Source organism: Nyctibius grandis, chromosome 7 (genome assembly GCF_013368605.1).
Source record: "Nyctibius grandis isolate bNycGra1 chromosome 7, bNycGra1.pri, whole genome shotgun sequence".
Taxonomy (NCBI): domain Eukaryota; kingdom Metazoa; phylum Chordata; class Aves; order Nyctibiiformes; family Nyctibiidae; genus Nyctibius; species Nyctibius grandis.
In genome coordinates this window covers 36,325,829-36,348,869 of record NC_090664.1, presented here as the reverse complement: position 1 = coordinate 36,348,869, position 23,041 = coordinate 36,325,829, and the positions used below count along the sequence as shown (strand labels likewise).

At 41.5% G+C, this 23,041-nt stretch overlaps 1 protein-coding gene across 2 annotated transcripts in view; it reads right to left on the bottom strand.

The window, feature by feature from the left end:
* LOC137665622 (macrophage mannose receptor 1-like) overlaps window positions 1–11,694 on the bottom strand; it is a 68,519-nt gene extending 56,825 nt beyond the window's left edge. For both annotated transcript variants that reach the window (XM_068404873.1, XM_068404872.1), the window contains exons 1-4: window positions 11,634–11,694; window positions 7,344–7,745; window positions 5,711–5,884; window positions 722–886 (exon numbers count right to left, since the gene is read on the bottom strand). In XM_068404873.1, coding sequence (XP_068260974.1) covers window positions 722–886; window positions 5,711–5,884; window positions 7,344–7,745; window positions 11,634–11,694 — 802 coding nt within the window. The remainder of the gene's footprint in view (window positions 1–721; window positions 887–5,710; window positions 5,885–7,343; window positions 7,746–11,633) is intronic.
* Between the last annotated feature and the right edge of the window lie 11,347 nt (window positions 11,695–23,041).

Sequence of the window (23,041 nt, the reverse complement as noted above, 5' to 3'; positions counted from 1 at the left end):
CATTCTCTCATTCTCTGATTCTATGAACTTACATAGTACAACATGTGGCATAGAAAAGTTTATCTTCCAACTGATGTAACATATTCAAACTATTTTCTAATCTAATAGATGAACTAGAGGACTACTTCATGTGCGTACACAGGCTAAGAAGGTAATAAAAAGGAGACTGTCTCATTGTAGAATGTAAATGTATTCAAGTACAAATTCAGGACTGAATTTTTCAGAGAAGTTTGGAAATTACTTCAAAGAAACATTGAAGGAGATTGAAAATAAAACAAGCTATTTGTAAGTCCTTTTGTTTATTAGTTCTTTTTCTTCCTTTTCATATTTTAGTACATACTGATGATACGACAGCTTTAAAGAGAAGGCGAAAAAAAGTACACACAACAAGTAGAGCACAAAAAGGATGCAATCTTTGTATCTGCATCTTTGGTTTGTAACCTATTTTTCATTTTCCTGCATTCCAACACTCATTCTTTATTGCTTACGTTACTTAATTGCTGTATTTTGTATGTTACTCTAAGTTTCTGGCAATATTAAATCAGGATAAAATAATGATTGTCTGTCCAGTTTTTCCAGCTGAATCATTCAAGATAACAATTTAAATCTACTAATTAATAGAATTGACCAAATACCGATTTTCAAGATGGAGCATGCTATATAAGTGTCACTGCTACAATAATGCACTTTAAAAAAAACCTGATGGATAATATTACCCCACCTGTCAGGTATGTTTGTTCATGCAACTCAGTGATGCTTAATAACTCTGCCTTCTGTTGTTGACAGCTTTTTCTTGCTTGATGCCATTTCAGAGCTGCCTCAGGGTTTATCTGGTACTGGACATTTGTTAAAGGATCGGTATTCCACAACAAATCAATACTATTAACTGTAGGGAGAAAAAGAAATGCTGTAACTGATCATGAAGATGAAGCCAGAAAAAATACAGAAGAAATCTCTTAGCACATACACAAACCTAACCACTGAAGCTCTCTAATGTGTTAGTAAAGCCAGGACAGAGCTAAACCATGACAGCCGTGTTGGACAGTACACAGGTAATGAAACAATGTCACCATTTTCTCTGGTATAACAAAGCTGCTGTACAATATAGAAGATGAGTGGCTAAAGTCATGCTAAAAGAGTTGTTTTCTCACTGTGGAGAAAGGACTAAAAATGTCCAGACTCATGCTAGCTGACGTGTACATCAAGCTGACCACATTTCTGCGATAAAAAAAAACAATTTTTTTACAAATTCTGGCTACTATGTAAAGTGGCTATGGATTTTCTTACTGTGATAGAGGTAATCAGACCCAAGCACTGAACACAAAACGTACATTATCCGCATCCATCTCACCCCTTCCTGCAATTCCTGGTTTGCCTTATGCATGTATCTGACATATCACCACGCTTTCTTCTCTGCCACATGACCTGACTGTGATCTCCTTGAATACCTGAACTTGGCACTTTTAGGCAATGCCAAACCAGTGAAAATGTCACCCAGCAGGGCCCAATACTAGAAGTGGCCCTAGAAGGTACCACACTCCTCACACCGCTGCAGCCTTTCCTGGCTCATCTCAGTTGAATCCCCACAACAAGCAACAGTGTGATCTTGCTCTGCCAAAAATGGAACCTACAGGAGGCTCTAACACTGAGCTAAATATCACTCCATAAAGACAATAAAGTTGCATGACAAAAGCAGAATATAGCAGAGGTCATTGTATGTCTGCTGACAATGGGAAAATGACTGAAATTCCTGCCGCTTGTGTCAGTTTCTCAAGTTGCAAGCTGTGAAAAATTTGAGAGAAAAAGGTCTTTTCCTTTTCTGAATTCAGAGAGCTCAGAAAACCTAAGTGTGCAAATAAGAGGAAAACAGTACAATGAACAAAACTCAGGACAAAGGATGATACATGTTAAATGTCAGCAGGTCCATAACCAGTTCCACTTTTTCCTGTGTTATATCTGATAGTCTATAGATAATACGAAGTGCTTCTTTTCAAATTAGCCTTAGAAACCAAAAATCAAACATAACCTACTGTAATACTGACACTTGACTAAAAACGGGAACTTTCATCCGATTCTCATTATCCACAAACCAACTTCTGTCCAAAACATTTTATGACTATCAGAAGGTAAAATTTCTTCACTACACTATGTTCTACAGGACCATAAATTCCTGTGCATAAGCACAAGCCTGGGATAAAATAGAGATTGCAAAAATATTAAAATCTGTAATTCAATAAAGAAAACTGTCTCTAACTTAATAGAAGGAGTTTTATAGGTCTAGTAAAATTATTAAAGGAAGAGGTAAACAAGTCTCAGGCCTTCATCCAACCCTCCACCTCACTCCCCCTGTCTCATAATTTATAGCTAACTTGCATATGGTGCTCTTCTGTAGAACTTTGGTCTTTCATAAAAATAAAGCTCATTTCTGAAGCTTGGAAAATTTGGTTTTAAGATATTCGAGTTCTATGAGGTCAAATGCCTTCACAGAGCAGGATTTTGGAAAATCTATATGCTATTGTTTAAAGCTTAGTATCCCCAGAGAAACCAGAAGATGAATCACTTTTCTAGAGTGATATATTTTAGCATCTAAACTAAATTAATGTTAATCCACACTTGTCCTTAGTACATAACTAGAAAAAGAATTAAGAAGTTGAACTTTACCCCTACACAGATGAATTCAGCATGTATTTTATATACACGGAAATTAGCAAGAACTAGTTGTTTCCACTACAATTGCTATCAAAGTCCCAAAAGTACAACAGTAAGCCAGAAAATTTCATTCATGTCTTTGAAAGTTCTCAGTCTTTAAAGCAAAGCAAAGCAGACCAAAAATGCACTGAATTTCAGGCATAGCCCTTGACAGACAAGTTCAAACTTATAGGAAAAGCATAAAGTCCTGACCAATGCAAATATTTATTACATTTATAATTTAAAAAATGCCAACATGATTATCATAGCAAAATACAGTATTTCTCCTGAATTAGGAAAAGGAGATTGATAATGGTCTTGAGAGATTTTAATTTCAAAATTGCAAGCTGAAATATGGCCTTTGACTAGCAGTAACAATAAAAGTGTTCTTGTTTGTCTAGTTATCCATCCAAAACGAGTTGTAATCTCAGTCCAATGTCATTGGAAACTGCATGAATGGAATCATGGCAAACAAAAACTGAATACAAATCTTGCTAGACAGCCTACAAAATAACCGTCATTGCTTTCTCTCTGAGCATACAGCAGGGAAGGAATTGAATAATAAAGGCATTCAGTTTATGTGAATTTACAATATAGTATATAAAGATATAATGCTGTCAATAGTAAAAAAGTCTAAAGTATACTAAACTTCCTTCACATGCTTATATTCACTGAGATATCTTTTCCTAAAATGCTCCTCTCCTTTTTTTTTACTCAATAAATTTGTGAGGTCCAAAGTCAGGTTATGAGTTCCAGATAAATCAGAAGAAACAACACAAATCACTCCATACAACTTAGTTGACCAATTCACCAGGCATTTTGAACCAGACACAAAACCACAACAAAAAATCCTTCAAAACATCTTGAAACACCAGGACGGCAAAAAAGCCTGTCATAAAAAATAAATTCAGTACTTGTGAATGAATACAAGGACGTAGATTTGCCCAATGATTAACATACCAGGCTAAGACTATTTAAATATTTCCTCATTCTCTGCACTTTTTGTTTCCTTCCTAGTCAGCCGCGAGTTTTATGCATCACTTAGAAGGCTTTCTAAATTCTTCACAGAAATTCTAGCTCTTTCATCTGTCAAGAAAAGGGTCTCAATGGACTTTTGCCCACTTGAATACAGCTATAAGCACACCTCATGACTTACTCTCCTGATGGTCTTACACTGTGCAACCTCTTTTCTTCCCCAACACCTACTTTTACATTACAGTGCAACACACAGCTCAAAAAGACACAGTGTAACTTGTAAAGAAACCAGGCTACTAAAATTGTCTGATGCAGAAACACTTCTTGGTTTCTTCCTGTGGGACTTAAGTTTCTACTGTCACTGTATTAGCATCTCTTTTTAAAGCACCAAATAAAGAGTCGTACTCACAATTATGTTACCTCCACTGGTCAAATTTCTACACCTATATTGAGTATAATAACTGTTATAAGTATAGTCTTATGCCTTCTTCATTTTGGGGAACATTTGAGCCGGTTTTGCTCACAATGAAAAAATGTGACTGGTTTAATCATGATCATTTCATTGTATGTATGTCCAGGCGCCGGTATGAACAGTTGTAATAGATTGCATCACATAATTTCATATTGGCACTTTTGCTCCCCCAGACAGTTTAAGAAACAACAAACATTTTAATGTTATTAAATAAACTTTAACATACAAAGACTTAAATGTTCTATGTTTAAAGGTGCTGTACGAGTTCATTAACTTATCACTCTCCCTTGCAGTGCATTCCTCTTTCATAGGGCTGACTAAAACTTCTGCTACCGCAGTCTGTCTCTCATTGAAATATATGACCCAAACTTGAATATTTTATAGCCAGTACTGAAGAATCAGGAAGGAAACATGCAGGCAATCAGCTTAAAGCAGCTTTTTTCAAAAACAATCACAGCCATCTGAATGGATTTCCTTGAATTATGCCAAAGAATTAAACAAAATTTTAATGATGCCTCCTATTTGCTGTACTCAAAGAACGCTAGACAGGTAGCATTCTTAAGTTGATCTTGCATGGGCTGTACCAATGGGATTGATATTCCCAACATGTTTTTAATATCTTGAAAATAGTACTGGCATAGAAAAAAAAAACACATGCAATTTTTATTTGTCTGAAATAATGAATGCAACATTCATGAAAATCAGGCAAGGACACCAATACATCATCAAACCCGTTAAGATCAACCCACACTGTTTTCTTCACATCAAAGGAAAGACATGTTTTTCTCCTCAGCTCTGACTGCGGTCAGCTGGAGCTTTACAGCAAAATACAATAATAAAGAAGGGAGGGAGAAGCTCTTTCAGCGTGACAGAAGCAACAGCAGCTTGCAGACAAAATGCTTAGTACATATTTTAGAGAAGTTCAGAGAAACTTTATTCAAATTTAAAAGAATTCAAATACATACAGGCATATTACTCCAATTTACTTAAAGTAATATCAACATTTCTATATTAAAAGTTCTGTATATACCTAATACTACAGTTGAAACTCTAACTATACTCAAATCAGGGAATTTAGAATATAAATACTTCTCACTGATTTTAAATACAGAACTACAACGTAGCACACAGATTTGGGAAATACTGGGATTTAGTAAAAAGTTCATGTAAGCTCCTTCATGTTTAAAAGGCAACTCATTCTACAAAGTAGTCTTAATTTTCAATTAACCTCTATTCTAGCTTCCAATTCTGCTGCATAAACTTCTACATGGACTTTTGCATATAATAATGTAATATATTTACATCTAATTAACTTTCTGTTTAAGTAAATGGTGTAATTACAGATTCCAGCACATGATTAACACACTTTCACCTGGATGTAGTCAGTCTTTTTTTTTATGCTAAGCCCTATATTTGCAAATTTAAGTAGTTCCTAAAAGGATGGCAGGCTGCATGGAGACAGAAATATGCACCATTTCAAACTGTATTTTGTACAGTATAGCACATGACAAGGACACCAATATTTCCAGGCAGCTGAATAACAGCACAGCAGAATCTTGAACATTAAAAACTTACATTTCAATGGGCAAAATCCATACACCTTGTCAACATCAAAGTTTGAAGTGGTTCCACACCAGAACCAGCCATCTGATCTGCCAGCATCTGTGCAGTCAGCATACCATTTATCACCAAACTTAAAAGGGAATACACAAGGTGCTCCATTGGCATTTCCTTTCACTGTGTAGGTATCTAAGGAGACACAACAATTTAAAAACGTATAAGCAGTAACAAGCATGGGATATATATCAGTTCAGCTTTATGATCATATTATAGCACATTTTAGCAAGCAGAGCTTGCTAGCTTAGTATACAAACTGTACTAGAAATGGGACATTGATGATTTTACTCTCTAGGTCTAAGCTGATACCCATGTCCACAATGAGACAAAATTTTATTGCTTAAGGAGACCACTGACCAGAACTGACTGAGACAAGACAAGTACCTTCCCATGCTAAATTTTACATGCATAACAATCAAAAGTATAAAATCCACATTTAAGCCATTTTCTTTTTAAGCACAAAATGCTGATTCTTCTGTCAATAACCCACTCAATTGCTGACCATTTTAGACAGGGAAGAGCATGTATGCATAAACTTGAAGGATATGTACCACAGAGTGACTCCAATATACTATGCCCAAATAAAATTGCCATGGGCATCTAAAGATAATTTTTGTTTCACCAGAAACCTGGGTTGATGAAACTTATCAAAGTAACTAAAGCAGTTTTCTATGTGTGCACATATAACGTACATGCACTGCCGGGAGGACATACAAAGGAACACTACTTGACAGGGACTGCTAGAGAGATGACATACCAAGGTCACTGTCTTCACAGAGCTGCTCGAAAACATAGGAGGAAGGAATGGCAGACCATCACTCCGTCTTCCCCCCTGCCTCCTTTCACATAATTTGCTTTGCTACGGTTCTTTTATTCTGGCTCTAGACCAAGGGCTAGTACTGTAATCAGCCTTTGTGTAAACCCTAGAAAATGCATCCTTACCTCCCTCTGTGCCCATTTCTGTTTATCAAAGAATACTAACTGGGAAGCCAAATGTATTCCCAGATACTTATCATAAATACATGTATATATGTATGTATCATACATAACGTTTTCAAATGCAACTATTTAAAAGATCTTATTTCTTTGTTTAACACTTCAGCACCAACTCTGAGACTCACTTCAAACACCTAGGAAGGCATCTTCAATATGCAGGAGCTGAAGATATCAAGAATTAATTAAATCTTTACTTCATAATTCATATTTGGTCCCCAAGAGAAAAAAAAAAAACAACATGATCAACAGACTGTACACTCACACATCTTTCTGTACACATGTAAACAGTAAAAGCTATCATTAACTGTTGTGTAATAGTTACAAACGTGTTCTGAATAACCATAGACATTTTTTCCCCTCTCCAAATGAATCACTACCATGCATGGTTAATTATCTATCAGAACGTTGACAACTGACAAAAAAGCAAAATGAACCCCTCAAAAAAACATAAAACACACACCCAAGTATTGCTGATTTCACCAGAAGTCACACTCACAGATCATTAACGAGATGAACTCCTACACTTCTAAATATTTTAATTAGATACAAAATAGAAATGAGTTTGAAATACAGAAATTAATTTACAGAACTTTACCTTCATAGCCTCGAGAACACAGATCGTCTGTAGTTCCGTAGACTTTCCACCTACTCCATAAACCAGATCCCTTGTACAGCATAATATTCCTTTCCTGTCTGTTTCCATAGTTGAAAAACAAATCTTCCCCTTGGATTGCAAAGAGAGTCTCATTTCTGCATTCCCATCGCTGAAGTTCACTAGCCTTGTCACAAGGATACAGAGTGATCGGAACCCAGTCTCTCTTCGAGGGCACTCCCAAGCACAATTTGAATGCTATGCTCATAAGCTGGTGATCTGAGACCCACCTGAATTTTTGTGACTCGTTTTCTTGAACGCAAGGAGCGGTAGTCACTGAATTAGAACTTTGAGCCAGTACACAGCGCTTGTGATCTTCATTATATATTAAGAAGATGCTAGTATCTGTAAGACAAAAAAACACTGGAATCATTCGGTTTGAAGTATCTTACTTACTATCTACATGAAACATGAATCTGGACACTACTCCTGGGGTTAAAATCTCATCATCTGTTCAGCAAAAGAAGGTGCACTAGTCCAGTGGCCTAGACCAGCTGAAGTGACTGTAGAATGCAACTAGTTCAGATGTGAGGACATTTCAACTAGTTTGCACGAGTGAAAGCATCTACACTCAAAAGCGCAGGGCAGCAGAGATGCAGATCTAGTGTCTCCTGCAGCTTTAAAGCATGGGTTAAACTGAAGAGAAAAAACACACGGTCATGGTACTGTCCCAAGCTGCACCCATGGGAGTTACTGAAACAAGGGAGCATGTACACCATACGCTGCAGATCCTGACACTGAGCTCTCCAGCAGCACTGGCTCCTTGATCCTGGCTCCCAGCCATGAGGAGATGACAACAGCCATTAAGTTCTTCAGGCTCCGTTTCTCCCCAGTGGGGAGTTCTGTTCCCATAAGCTCTGCTAAAATCCTTGAAGTCTTAACTGAGGGGAAGGATATTTTTTTAAGCTTTATACACAAGCTACTTGTAAGGCTAGAAGAGCATATTTATTCTTCACTCAACTGCAGTAATCAGTGATTTCTTTCTCCTTTCTTATATTTCTCCATTATGAATGAAATACTGATAACGGTGGGATTTGTCACCATCAGGTATGCATCTTAATGACTTATGAAAATCTACAAGGCTTTTCATAGCTCCCAAAGTTATTTCTTCCTCTAAGTAAATAGTGCTTCACAGCATGCATTTTCATGTATTCAAGGTTTATTTCAAAACTGTAACCACTAGAAAAGTTTTCAGCATCTCTTACACTTGGATGCACTATGGAGTGCAACACTTCTGAGCTGATCTTGCCCTAAGACCAAGAATTTCTCCTCTCTGATCCCCTTGAGATACATTTTAGCATGGTAACTTAATAGTTCTCTCTGATACTGGATCGTATAACGTAACAGGATGCACAAGGTCTTAAAACTGTATTTTAACTGGGCTACAAGCCAGGAAAGAGAAATACTAGTTTATGTGACTGTGGGGATTGAAGCTAATTAAAACATTATTTATTTTAGTGTATGATTACCAAATTAAACAACTTCTATAATGGATAAATATTTAAGGGGAAAACAGGTTAACCATGGCAAATTTTCCCTTCTCTGCTGAGGCTCCAATATGGAAGTGATCATACCGTTCTGCAGAAGAACAACTTGGGAACAAACAACCTCTCTCTCAGAGAAAGAGCTGACCTAGACTTATCCATGGTTCAGTTTCCTTCTCTTGTCCTTTGGCTTCCAGCTCACTGGGAAGCAGTGTAAAACTGGTGAGCACTGGAGACTGAAATTGTTGCTTTTTGCCAATCTGTTTTACTCACAGACAATACAAGGAAATGTATAATTATCACTGCTGGTGATAACTTTTTTTATTCTCCTTTTCTACTAGCATTTAGCACAATGTTATTGTAAATGGATATATGCAATGCTTGCAACTCTTCTTTTCCTGAAATCTTATTTAGAGTTTCTGGGTAAAAGAGATGTCAGACATTTTCACATGTGTGGAAACCACTGCCTGATTTTTCAAACTGCTAAAATTCTATTTGTGGCCTAAAATATCATTCCTTATTTTATGCAGCTTATGGTATTAAAGAGAAGATGTTACTCATGTGAAAAAGGTACCCCAGAGTCAAAAGCCTGGATTGCTGCACCCAAGCCTCAAAGGGTGCAGAGTTTTGGCTTCAGAAACAAGGTCAGAAAGCTGAACAAAGAGGTCTGGCCAGTGGGGGGAAGAAAAAAAAAAGACAAATCTTTGGTCCTCTGCTTTTCTGACTGCACCTTTACAAATGGTTAGCAGCATGTAAACACAACACAGCTGCTTATACAAGGGCCAAAGGCATGCAGGCCTCTGACAGGGAATAATACATAGGTGAGCAGTTAAAGGGCCAACACAGCCAAGCAGGCACTGAAAATAAGTTGGCACCAAAACAGGAGGACAGAACAGGAGGTAGCAGGATGCAGGAGCAACTGTGGCTGAGACTTTAGTTGCAGCATTTCCGTTCCTCTCAGAGTTGCTCCTGTCTTACCCATGACCATACAGCAGACTTGTAGCATGGTCCTGGGTTGCTCTAGTTTACAGCTTTATTTCTGTGTTTATTCTGCCTGCTTGGACACCAAAGAGGATTCCCATACAACACTTTCCATGTGAGTTATTAGATAGTCTAGAAGAATATGAAACAAGACAGGTATTTGTTCAATACTTTCTGTGCCCTGCCAACTCTTCTTTGTACACACTTGATACCGCTCCTGTCAACATGATGAGTTGTATCCGTAAAATGGGCTGAGCAGAATTACTCATATAACCATTAACTGTGTTTCACTGTTCTGTAGCAACATTTGTTATAGAGTTCCCATAACAGGGTGCCATTCTTCACTATTGAAGAGCTGTAGGTGGTACACTTAAAGTCCACCACAGTGTGATCATGAGTACCACAGTCTTGGTACTTTGAATTACAACAGTTTCTAACAGACTAATCCATATTTTGAACATTACCCCTGGAAGGAGGTTCCTTAAAATGCATAGGAATGTGCCAAGCGTAGGACCCAACTTACTTCACTGTTCTAACCCATCCAGGGAGATCTTTCCCTTGACTGTCCCAAGTAGATCCTAATAGAATTTTCTCACAGGCTTCTTTTTTCCTTCGCCCACCACACTGCAAACTATTGCCTATCTCTGGCCCCAGCTTATATCCAAAGAATTAAGAACTGTACCATGTACAGTAAAATCTCACTGGCCAAGTATCTTTTCCACAGTAGAGATTTCCAGTATGCCAACGTAACTTTACACTCTGCAGTATTTGCAAACTATTACAGGTTATGCAAGTGTAAATCAAGAAGTAACTCGTGAAGCCAGTGAAGCACTACCAGTGTTAAACAGTAACGGAGAACACCAGAAGAGCACACCAAAAGCCAGAAGTGAGAGATGGGGGAGCAATAAGGCAGCAAGCAGGTAGGATTGACTTGTCTTCTCCATGCAGACTCTCGCTCACCAGATAGCCTACAATGATTGCTGCTAATTACACAAAGCAAGAAAGGTTACAAGGCAGTGTTATGAAGTTGTGCTTCAGTAGACCTCCAACTGGAGAGCCAAGGATGCTAAGAGGCTTTTGGGAAGGGCAGACGCAAAAACTTTCACTGAAAAATAGCAAGACAGTGCAAATCACAGTATTTCTTAGAGCGAGAGGGTGCAAGCTCCAGGTTTCACCAAGAAACACAGCTTTCATCTATTTTCACAGCCCCATTCCATGCCACTACCTCAGCTACCTTAACGTCCTTCCACGAAAGCCATCTGCCAAAAGCAGGTCCCCAGATCCATCGAAGACCAGAGGACTGGAAGAAAGGCAGAGCCCCAGCACCAAGCCCTTCCCCAGACCTCAGGGCGACAGCGTTAAATCGATGGGGGTGCTGAGCCCCGTAGGCAACGGGGGAAACTGAGGCACTGCCGGTGACAGCCCTGTTTGGTGCCCAGAATGACATGGGCAGGCAAAAGGCCGCCTCATCGGGCAGCTTCATCCACCGGGCACCTTAGGGTGCAGGTGAGGAGGGGGACACCGTTAGGGCAGGCGGCTGCCGCTTCCCCTCGGGCCCTCCCTCAGCCGCCGGCTCCCTCGCATCGAAGCTCCCCTCAGGCAGCACCGAGGGGGTTAAAGTGGCCGCGGGCTTCTCCACCTGCGCGGCCTCTTACTGTCCCCCCCCCTCCCCGCCCCTCAAGCCCCAGGTCAGGCTGGGCTCGGTGCCCGCCGCGGCTCCGCTTTTTCCCGGCACGTCTCATCCCGCACAGCCCCCGCGGGTACTTACCCAGCAGCGGAAAAGCCCGGGGTAGAAGTGCGAGGAGAAGCAGGAGCAGGGAGGGAGCCATCGCCGCGCCTTCGCCCCCGGCGCCCCGCCGCTGCGAGGAGAGGGCTTCCCACCGGGCAGGTCCTCCGCTCTTGTGAAGGGCTGGTGGATCAGGGGAAAGCTCTGGGCTCGAAATGATAAGGAGATATCCTGTCACATGGGGCGTTTTGAAATAACAGGAATTCACTGTTCAAACTTTGCTTTCCTAAGCTGATTTTTTTTTCCCCTCAGCGGAGGGAAGAGCCTCCTTCCAGGCACATGCAGGTGATAAAGTGATGATAGCTGAGAGGAGAGCTGGGGGGGGGGGGTTTCTTGTTGTGGTGGTTCTTTTTTTTTTTATCCCCTTTGCGACCCTGTCAGCTTTGCATATAGGTCAGGGTTGGTTTTTCAAGAAAATGCGCCAAACCCGCGCCGAGGGAGCAGGACATCCCCCTCCTCTCTTTCGGAGGCGAGCCCAAGCCTCAGACAAAACCCCTGCTCGAACGACCGGGTTTCTCCCGAGTGCGAAAACTGCAGAAGTGGCAGAGAGCTACTTTTGGGAAACCGGGATTTTACAGAATCACAGAATGTTAGGGATTGGAAGGGACCTCGAAAGATCATCTAGTCCAATCCCCCTGCCGGAGCAGGATTGCCTAGACCATATCACACAGGAACGCGTCCATGCGTGTTTTGAATGTCTCCAGAGAAGGAGACTCCACAACCTCTCTGGGCAGCCTGTTCCAGTGTTCGGTCACCCTCACCGTAAAGTTTTTCCTCATATTTAAGTGGAACCTCCTGTGTTCCAGCTTGCACCCATTGCCCCTTGTCCTGTCAAGGGATGTCACTGAGAAGAGCCTGGCTCCATCCTCATGACACTTGCCCTTTACATATTTATAAACATTAATGAGGTCACCCCTCAGTCTCTTCTTCTCCAAGCTAAAGAGACCCAGCTCCCTCAGCTTCTCCTCATAAGGGAGATGTTCCACTCCCTTAATCATCTTCGTGGCTCTGCGCTGGACTCTCTCTAGCAGTTCCCTGTCCTTCTTGAACTGAGGGGCCCAGAACTGGACACAATATGCCAGATGCGGCCTCACCAGGGCAGAGTAGAGGGGGAGGAGAACCTCTCTTGACCTGCTAACCACTCCCCTTCTAATCCACCCCAGGATGCCATTGGCCTTCTTGGCCACAAGGGCACACTGCTGGCTCGTGGTCATCCTGCTGTCCACTAGGACACCCAGGTCCCTTTCCCCTACGCTGCTCTCCAACAGCTCTGTCCCCAACTTGTACTGGTACATGGGGTTGTTCTTGCCCAGATGCAGGACTCTACACTTGCCCTTGTTATATTTCATTAAATTTCTCCCCGCCCAACTCTCCAGCCTGTCCAGGTCTCTCTGAATGGCTGCGCAGCCTTCCTGTGCGTCAGCCACTCCTCCCAGTTTTGTGTCATCAGCAAACTTGCTGACAGTGCACTCTATTCCCTCATCCAAGTCATTAATGAATATATTGACTAGTACTGGTCCCAGTACCGACCCTTGAGGGACTCCGCTAGACACAGGCCTCCAACTGGACTCTGTCCCATTGACCACCATGATTTGGGTTGCCCCCCCACCCTCGTCCCCCATCACTCCTCCCCCACGTGCGAGCAGGTTGCTATAAGCAGGCGCGGAGGAGCAGAACGAGGGGCCGGGGCCGGGGCGCGGCGGGAGGCGCAGCCTGTGCTCGGGGGTGGAAGAGAAGAGGCGGGGGACGCACGGGCTTAAAAACTCTAACGAGGTGTTTTCTGAGCTCCAATAAATGAAATTCAACCTATTTCTTTATTCTTCTGACTGTGGTGGCTATATCTGCTGTTAGCAGGGTTCACGTCTTGCTTATGGGTCAGGGCATGAGAAAAACAGAACCTTGCTTTCTAGCTGGGTGTTCACAAGCTGAAGCACCTACATGGAATTAAATAACCTTTCTGAAAAGGTGCCTTTAGAACACAATCTGCCTTGAGGGTTTTATGGCTTCTTACTGTGCTGGGTAGGTTTCTGAGTGTGCTTTTTTGTGAGGAGCAGCATGTTATTCCTTAAACGCTGTGGTCTGAAGGGTCCCAAATGGATTGAAACATCAGTCTTACCGCTGTTTTACACTTAGAGACTTTTGTAACCTGTCAGACTTACTGAGCTTTGTGATACAGCATACACAAATTTGAGAAGCATCAAACCTACCATGTGCGTGAAGCATGTTGTACAGCAGCTCTCCCTGTACCGTCACGCACTCAGAAACCTCTGGTAAGTATTGAAACTCTTCGAAAGCCTCCTTGCTGGAAGTTCTGGGTGGAAAAGTAGAGCACATCCAGGGAAACACCAATGTGAGATGAGTATGGAAGGAGACAGGGCAGAGTGAGAAGATACTTCGACAGGATTATTAGAGGAGAAGAAACAATGGAGATGAAGTCCAAGCTCATTTGAAGTCAATGATGAAACTCCTGTTAGCATTGGGATTCCAGCCAGGCACTTCATCTATGCTGGGCCCTCCTGTGGACTACGTGCAAGGCGTGAAGAGGAAGTGCTCCATAATTTCTCTTGACATCTGCGGACCCACATAAAGGTCAGGGACAGGAGGTGGGAAGTATTTCAGCCATAATCAGCAATGTTCTATATTGTTATGTTGATGAACTCCCACCTGGGAAACATCATCTCTTGCTGCAGTATATGGCAGATATTTATTATTTGCTAACTATTTGCAATGACCTTCATGCGGAACAACTAAAAAATCTGAGTGCTTGCACTGAGAAGATTATAGTTTACTCAAATAATAATAGTACAATTCAGAAATGAAGAATTCCTCCATATTCTAGCACTACCACCTTCAAACGAGTCAGGCATTCAAAGTATGTATGAAAAGTGTTTCTAGAGGTGGAAGAAAAAATATTTTCCTGAGTTAGCTTATTATTTGTTTACAGATATATTTTACGAGCAGTTAGCAACACCTGGAAGCCCAGGAAAGCATCTAGTGCTAGAAGGAACAAGTGGGAAGACGGAGAACAATGCTGCTGCCCCAACAGACTACTGTTACTTGCAAGACCGTCACTGACAGTTTGGGAATTTGTGGTATTCTTTTGGCCAAAGATAAACGGAGAAGGGAGACACTGTGTGAAGTTCAGTCTCAATGTAAGTAAGTACAACTGCCACAAAAGTCTTCAGATCAAACCCAGATGATTCAAATGGCAAAGGGGGCTGCGCCTAACTTCAGTGCATACGTTGTGGCACACAAACAGACAGGAAAATGGCAGTAAGTAGTTGAGTACCCATTGGGCAGTCAGTGGCTGTACAAGGAATGAGCTATACTCTGAAGTGACAGAAGGAACTGTATTAGGCCATTTTTAGAGATTCTCAAAACTGAACTGGACAAGGAGCTGAGCAATCTGATGTAAATTTCAATTTTGGGAAGGGAGTCATACTAGATGACTTCAGAGGTCCCTTCCAATCAAAATGAGACATCAGAAGAGCTGCTTCCAAGACAAGTATTCCAGCCTTTCATGGGATCTGTACCTCACCAATTAGCTTCTTTCCTGGTATGAAAACTGCCTTTTTCTTATTGTCCCTTGCACACACTGGAGATACTGCCAGTTCGAAGCCATTTTGAGGGTGGTGTGTATATATGTGTGTGTGTGTATATATATATATGTAAATACCCTGCCTAGAGCAGCACAGGTCTGGATGAGCTTATTCATGTAGTCTCCATGTCTCATCCGCAGCATAATCCTCAACAATTACGTCTGGGTCTGACTTGCTCTTTGGGAATCATCACGCAAATACGTGAATCATATATTCTGGGATATAAAGGGGATGGGGTGGTAGCTGGACTTGCACCACTGGGGCAACGCTCTAGTGTTGAGGTAGACCAGGAGGCCTCCCATCCCCCTGGGGTGAATTCAGGGGGTGAATCTGGGATGAAACCGGTGTGCCCAGCTCGCTCCCTGAAATGCCTGTACACCAATGCACGCAGCATGGGGAATAAGCAGGAGGAGTTAGAAATCCGTGTTCGGTCGGGGGGCTATGATCTAGTGGCAATTACAGAGACTTGGTGGGATGCCTCGCATGACTGGAATGTGGTCATGGATGGCTATGTCCTGTTCAGGAAAGACCAGGACACTAAGGAGAGGTGGTGGAGTTGCTCTTTATGTGAGTGAGCAGCTAGAATGTATTGAGTTCTGTCCAGGGGCGGATCAGGAGCGAGTTGAGAGTTTGTGGGTGCGAATTAAGGGGCAGGCTGGCAGGGGTGATACTGTTGTGGGTGTCTATTACAGGCCACCGGATCAGGATGAGGAGGGTGATGAGGCCTTCTACAGGCAGCTGAGAGCAGTCTCGCAATTACAGGGCCTGGTTGTTGTGGGGGATTTCAACTACCCTGATATTTGCTGGGAGGCCTACTCAGCCAGCCATCCCCAGTCCAGGAGGTTCCTCCAGTGCATTGATGATAACTTTCTGATGCAAATGGTGGATGAGCCAACTAGGAGAGGAGCGCTGCTGGATCTTATCCTCACTAACAAGGAGGGTCTGGTTGAAGAGGTGAAGGTTGAGGGCAGCCTTGGTTGTAGTGACCATGAGATGGTAGAGTTCAGGATCTCATGTGGCAGGAACAGAATAGCTAGCAGAATCACAACCCTGAACTTCAGGAGGGCCAACTTTGGCCTTTTCAAGCAATTGCTAGGGGCAATCCCATGGGACAGGGTACTAGAAGGTAAGGGAGCCCAAGATAGTTGGTTAGCATTCAAGGACTGCTTCTTCCGAGCTCAAGATCAGAGCATCCCAACAGGTAGGAAGTCAAGGAAGGGTACCAGGAGACCTGCATGGTTGAACAGGGAACTGCTGGGCAAACTCAAGTGGAAGAAGAGGGTGTACAGATCGTGGAAGGAGGGGCTGGCCACTTGGGAGGAATATAAGTCTGTTGTCAGAGGATGTAGGGAGGCAACTAGGAAAGCTAAGGCCTCCTTGGAATTAAACCTTGCAAGAGAGGTCAAGGACAACAGAAAGGGCTTCTTCAAATACATTGCAGGTAAAGCCAACACTAGAGGCAATGTAGGCCCACTGATGAATGAGGTGGGGGTCCTGGAGACAGAGGATAAAAAGAAGGCGGAGTTACTGAATGCCTTCTTTGCCTCTGTCTATACTGCTGGAGGCTGTCCTGAGGAGCCCCGGACCCCTGCGGCCTCAGAAGAAGTAAGGATAGAGGAGGAATCTGTCTTGGTTGATGAGGGCTGGGTCAGGGACCAATTAAGCAACCTGGACGTCCATAAATCCATGGGCCCTGATGGGATGCACCCGCGGGTGCTGAGGGAGCTGGCGGAAGTCATTGCTAGGCCACTCTCCATCATCTTTGCTAAGTCGTGGGCAACGGGAGAGGTGCCTGAGGACTGGAGGAAAGCGAATGTCACTCCAGTCTTCAAAAAGGGCAAGAAGGAGGACCTGGGTAACTATAGACCGGTCAGCCTCACCTCCATCCCCGGAAAGGTGATGGAGCAACTTGTTCTTGGTGCTGTCTCTAGGCACATCAAGGATAGGGGGATCATTAGGGGCACTCAGCATGGCTTCACCAATGGGAAGTCTTGCTCAACCGACTTGATAGCCTTTTATGAGGATGTTACCCGGTGGATAGATGATGGTAAAGCTGTGGATGTGGTCTATCTCGATTTCAGTAAAGCGTTTGACACGGTCTCCCACAGCATCCTCGCAGCTAAACTGGGGAAGTGTGGTCTGGATGATCGGGTAGTGAGGTGGATTGTGAACTGGCTGAAGGAAAGAAGCCAGAGAGTAGTGGTCAGTGGGACAGAGTCCAGTTGGAGGTCTGTGTCTAGCGGAGTTCCGCAAGGATCGGTTCTGGGACCAGTTCTATTCAATATATTCATTAACGACTTGGATGAGGGGTTAGAGTGCGCTGTCAGCAAGTTCGCTGATGACACAAAACTGGGAGGAGTGGCTGACACACGGGAAGGCTGCGCAGCCATTCAGAGAGACCTGGACAGGCTGGAGAGTTGGGTGGGTGATTTGTAGTGATTTGTAGGCAAATAGTTACCAGAAGTCCAATCGACTAAATAACTAATGACAGGATATGTTCCCTAGATAGACATATGTTTTCATCTCTCTCCGTGGGTAGCAAGCCAGCTGCCATTTACATTTGAAACAGAAAGGCCTAAATTCCTCTGAAACAGGTCAGACCCTCTCTGCTTCTGGCACATCCAGTATTTGCAACTAGTGACTGTTCCTGGCAAAATACCCTGAAATCCTGAAGTCACAGTGGCCCTTAACTTTGATAGCCAACAGGAAGACGGAAAGTTCAGCGTAAATGAAACCCTGTCCAGACCTGAAACGTAATATGCCTATTTTGTTTGCGTTGAAGCAAAACAACTGGATTATTATCCATTCTTTCTCATTTGCATCCAAGATGTTTTTTGATGTTTCATGTGGGAACCTGTATCTCCCAGGTGGCATTCAGTAGTTTTCTATACATTTCTAATGGTTGCAGGGTCATATATAATAAACATATACTCAAGAAAAAGATGTGCATCATTTGTAATACCTATACTGTATTCAGAAGCTATATAAACAAGACATTGAGCAGGGAGAAAAATAGAAATTGGCAAAGCTAATATTTCCTTTTTATGCAAATCAGATTCCTCTGAAATGTTATCCAAAAATTGATTTTGAGGTTTCTGATTTCTAAAAACAAAATATAATAAAATGTTTTAGGAAGGAGAACAATCAAGAATTTAATATCTGTCACCAGAGAACCTTTACCTAGTGAAAATCCCTTGAGGATACCATTAATATCATGTAATATTCACTTTAAATTCAACTAATGCAATCTTTTATCTGTGCTTTAAATTTAAAAAAGCATTAAAAATTCCAACATTCTGCCTTTACTGCAAAGCAAGAATGTCATTGTTCCTTGCATATACTTTAATTGCTTCATAAATATACATGGTTATTGGGAATATATGTATGTATACTCTCATGATTTCTAACATTTCAAGTTCAGTTTATGCCTGACCCACTCTATGAAAATAAAGATAAATGTCCATGCCCTTGCATTTCTGGTTGCTTACAACTACAAATGAGTGTCGCCTGCATAGTTAAGAGCCACAGTAAATACAGGCCAAAGTTTTCAGATGCTCAGGCCAAGTAAAGAAATTCTGGAAGGTTTCTGCTTTCTGTCATCATCGAGGAGTCTCAAGTGGCAAAGGAGAGAAGATCCATGGCTGTAGAATGCCCAGTGTGCCTACGTAGATCCTGTCATGTGCCTTTTATCAGTTCTAATTTGATTTTTCCATGGTATTCTACTATTTCATGTTTCAGAAATACAGCTAGATATTGCATTATGGGGTGGGGACTATTTCATATAAAATACAGATAAGATGTCCTTAGTCATAAGGTGTTCACATCTTAAAATTAGCATATTATGTTAGGGGCTACTTGGTGAGCGCAGCGAGACTTACTTTCTTTTAATGAAAGGACTTCTCCTTAGACAAGCCACCAGTTCAGCCACCTGTTTAGTTTATCAGTTTATGATTTTTTTTATCTTAAAACCAGAAACTTTCTAACTTATATACCCTTCAGAGAACAGCCTGGAAAGTAAAGATATTATGCTCAGGAACAGGGGAGAATGTAGCCATAACTGGGACACTTTCTATCCACCCACCAAGAAAAAACACCTAATTTAAACAGAATCCAAAGATACCAAAGATTTTTGTATTGAAAGATTTCTCCCATGGGTATCATGAAGCCTTCCAGCATTAAGACACCAATGTTTGGAAGTTCTGCAGTGGAAGATGCCGATGACTTCTCCCTATATTAATTCTTCTTAGTGTTTTTTCTTAAATGCTTGACATCACAACTTTCTTGTGAGATATCAAGTTGTGTTTTCTCTCTTGAAACAGACCTTATGCTTTTATTCTGTGAACAGTGGGGTAGCTTATATGCAACCAAGCAAGGATTTTTTGATGCTACAGTAAGTTACCCATAATGAAAACCTATAAATATTTCAGTGTTTCGTTAGTTGTCCAAGAGTATTTAAACAACATTCTCACACTATTAAATGATTTTGGAGAGTTAGCTTGTTGTAAAGAGCTAATTAAAGTTAGACACTGTGCTGGTTTTGGCTGGGATGGAGTTAATTTTCTTCATAGCAGCTCAAATGGTGCTATGTTTTGGATTTATGACCAAAACAGCATTGATAACACAGGGATGTTTTAGTTATTGCTGAGCAGTGCTTGCACAGTGTCAAGGCCTTTTCTGCTTCTCACGCTGCCCTACCAGTGAGTTGGCTGGGGGTGCACAAGGAGTTGGGAGGGGACACAGCCGGGACAGCTGACACCAACTGACCAAAGGGATATTCCATGCTGTATGATGTCATGCTCAGCAATGAAAGCTGAGGAAAGGTCGAGGAAGGGGGGGACGTTCAGAGTTATGGCATCTGTCTTCCCAAGGCCTTGCTTTCCTTGGGAAGTAGCTGAACACGTGCCTGCCGCTGGGAATGAGTGAATGAATTCCTTCTTTTGCTTTGCTTGTGCGCATGGCTTTTGCTTTACCTATTAAACTGTCTTTATCTCAACCCACGAGTTTTCTCACTTTTACCTTTCTGATTCTCTCCTCCACCCCACTGCAGGGAAGTGAGCGAGTAGCTGCATGGGGCTATCTGCCTACTGGGGTTAACCCACAACAGACACAGAGTAAAACATTATTTATGAAGATCATTTCAAGAACTTTACTATTCTAAACATTCTAATTAGTACATAGGAGTCAGGGAATTTTGTTTTATTTAAACCAGAATGTTGCAGGAGTCAAAAGCCATTAAAAAATAAGAGAAAAAATCACAGAAAATGGACAGAAATCTTGAAGTTTCTCCAAGAATTTTCGATGACAGACAAACTAAATGTAACCATCAAATTGAGGAAAAATTGCGTATGAACTGGAAAAAATAAGACACAAACCTATGGATGCCGGCCAACAGTCACCAGAGCTCATTTCAAACGTAACTAAGGCTGAATCAGACATCTTTCCTCCATACAGGAGCTAGAAGAAGAAGGGTTATGAAAACTTTCAGCACTCTTAAGCTCATCCTCTTGACTTCTGCAAGCATGTAGAAATGGGACAGCTAATAGAAACAGTGAACAAAACAGCGTGTAAGTAGAATCCAGTTCAGCACTGGTTTTACAATACCATTATCTCAACAAGAAATTTTGACCACTGGAGAGAAAACAAAATGTAAAGCACTGCCAAGGAAGTAGATTCATTGTTCTGTAATTACTTTAAACCCCACCAAGAATTCTCCTTTAAATACCCAAATGTGTTTGGCCTACCCACGCAACTCCTAAGACAGCAGTACAATCATCCTAACCTCCCTTTGCTGTCAGTGAAGAGAAAGAGAGGAGCAGTTTGGATCTCATACTCCTCCATGAACACCTCAGATGTCCAGCCTTACCTAACTTGAGCCTGTGCTTGCATTCCTGAACAGTATACATACACCATTGTGCTAAGTAGAGCAACAGAATAAATATAAATCTGAATAACTGTTTTGTTTTTCTCAAGGCAACACCTCAAGCTTTTATTGTGAAGCCTTACATGCTTTCCTTTTTTTTTTTTTTAATCTTTTTTTAATTACTTTTTTACCTTTCAGATGTCCAGCATATAGTAAATTAGATTAACTTCATTTCTCTATCTGCTGACAAGCTATGGCAGGTATCTGTTGTACAGGAAGAATACCTCATCACTGATTTGAGAGGCAAAGTAACTTAATTCACTCCCAGAATAGAAAGAATAGAATTGCTCTCAAACACTAGATCCATGCTACAAATCCCCTCCACCCAGGAGGCAGAAAGGGAATGCCACTGTAGCAGGCATTGTTAGCTCTTCCCAGTCTATTCAGGTTTTTCTCCCATTCTTTAACAATAAAGCACTCCTAAGTGATAACTGTGGGAATTTTGGTTTAATTACAGTGCCCTGCATGGCAAAGAGCTGTACACAGCGAGAGCAGTGGGAGCTGTGGCACTGTTACCTGCACAAGAGACAATTATAAAGCTCTAGACTGACATTTCTCATTTATCTAGGTGCCATAAGTCTTTTGATAAAACTACTTCTCAGTTAACAAATTGAATACACATCTTTAATCCCACTCATAACTTTACAAGTACACCAGTGTTCTCTGTAAGCCTTCTTTAGTCTTAATAATATCCAACTATGTGGATATTATTGCAGAGTCAAAGTTCAGCAATATTTGGAACTCAGTGGGAGCTGAGCAGAACACATCTTGAAATTAATGGAATGCCATAACATACTGAAAACAGTTACTACTGTGAGCTGTACGCTTAGTTCTTGTTATTTGTCATGGATAAAAAAGAGATGCAGCAGAAATATGATAGTTCACACATGAAACAGAGTTTAAGAATGAACAAGTTTTCTTACCAGGCAATAGTGGTTTTTTTAGAAAAGAAAGGCAAAAGTTGAGACATGATAGAGAAAGCTAAAAGAATAAACCATACAGAGCTGGTTTGTCAGTTGTTTCTCTTTTCCATGTCATGGTATAAGCACAAAAAAATCCAGTTTATTTCAAAGACAACAGTCTTCATATTCATTGTCACTATCAACTAAAAATACAACCATAGACATGAGCTCTCAGAGGTCCTTCAAGAACTATCATCCTTTAGGACAGAAACAGATCAGTAGGAGACAGTATGTAAGAAACTTCCTCTGAGCAGGTTATGGGATCTTTAGGTAACTGTCAGGTAGAGGGTCTGGGTTGGCTTTGTTTGCAGGAAAGAGGGGTATTTTGGGGTTTCTTTGTTTGTTTGTTTTAACTTTACTTCAAATAATCTAATTTTGGACTAAATCATAGGCCACACTCCTTAACCACAGATTTGATCCTGTCTCACTACTACGGCATTCCTGTAAGTATTATGAGGATACCTGAGAAATCCTTATATCATTAGCGGGCAACTGTTCTCTTGGGTATTAGTTGAGGAACATTTCAATATTCTTTATTATAAATAAAAGTCTGTGTCCATGATCAGCATGCCAGTTAGTCTATGCCATCATGAATATTAACTCATAATGGTTACAGTAGCAAAGTACTGCACAAGTGTGACAGGAGTTCTATTTGAAAAAAGTAAACAGGTTTCAGCGCAATTTCCCAAAGAACTATGAAATTAAACAATGGTATGAGTAAAGAAAGGCATATAGTTTTTAAAAACTGATACTGCCCCTAATAATAGTCAGATTATTGTTACAGAAGTTTAAACATACACTAACCTCAAGTTTATGAAGTGTTACCCATAGTACAGCGTTTATCCATGGGCAGAATATTAGATTTTTGGAAGGAAATATACCTTATTTCACTAAAGGCACTGAGAATTG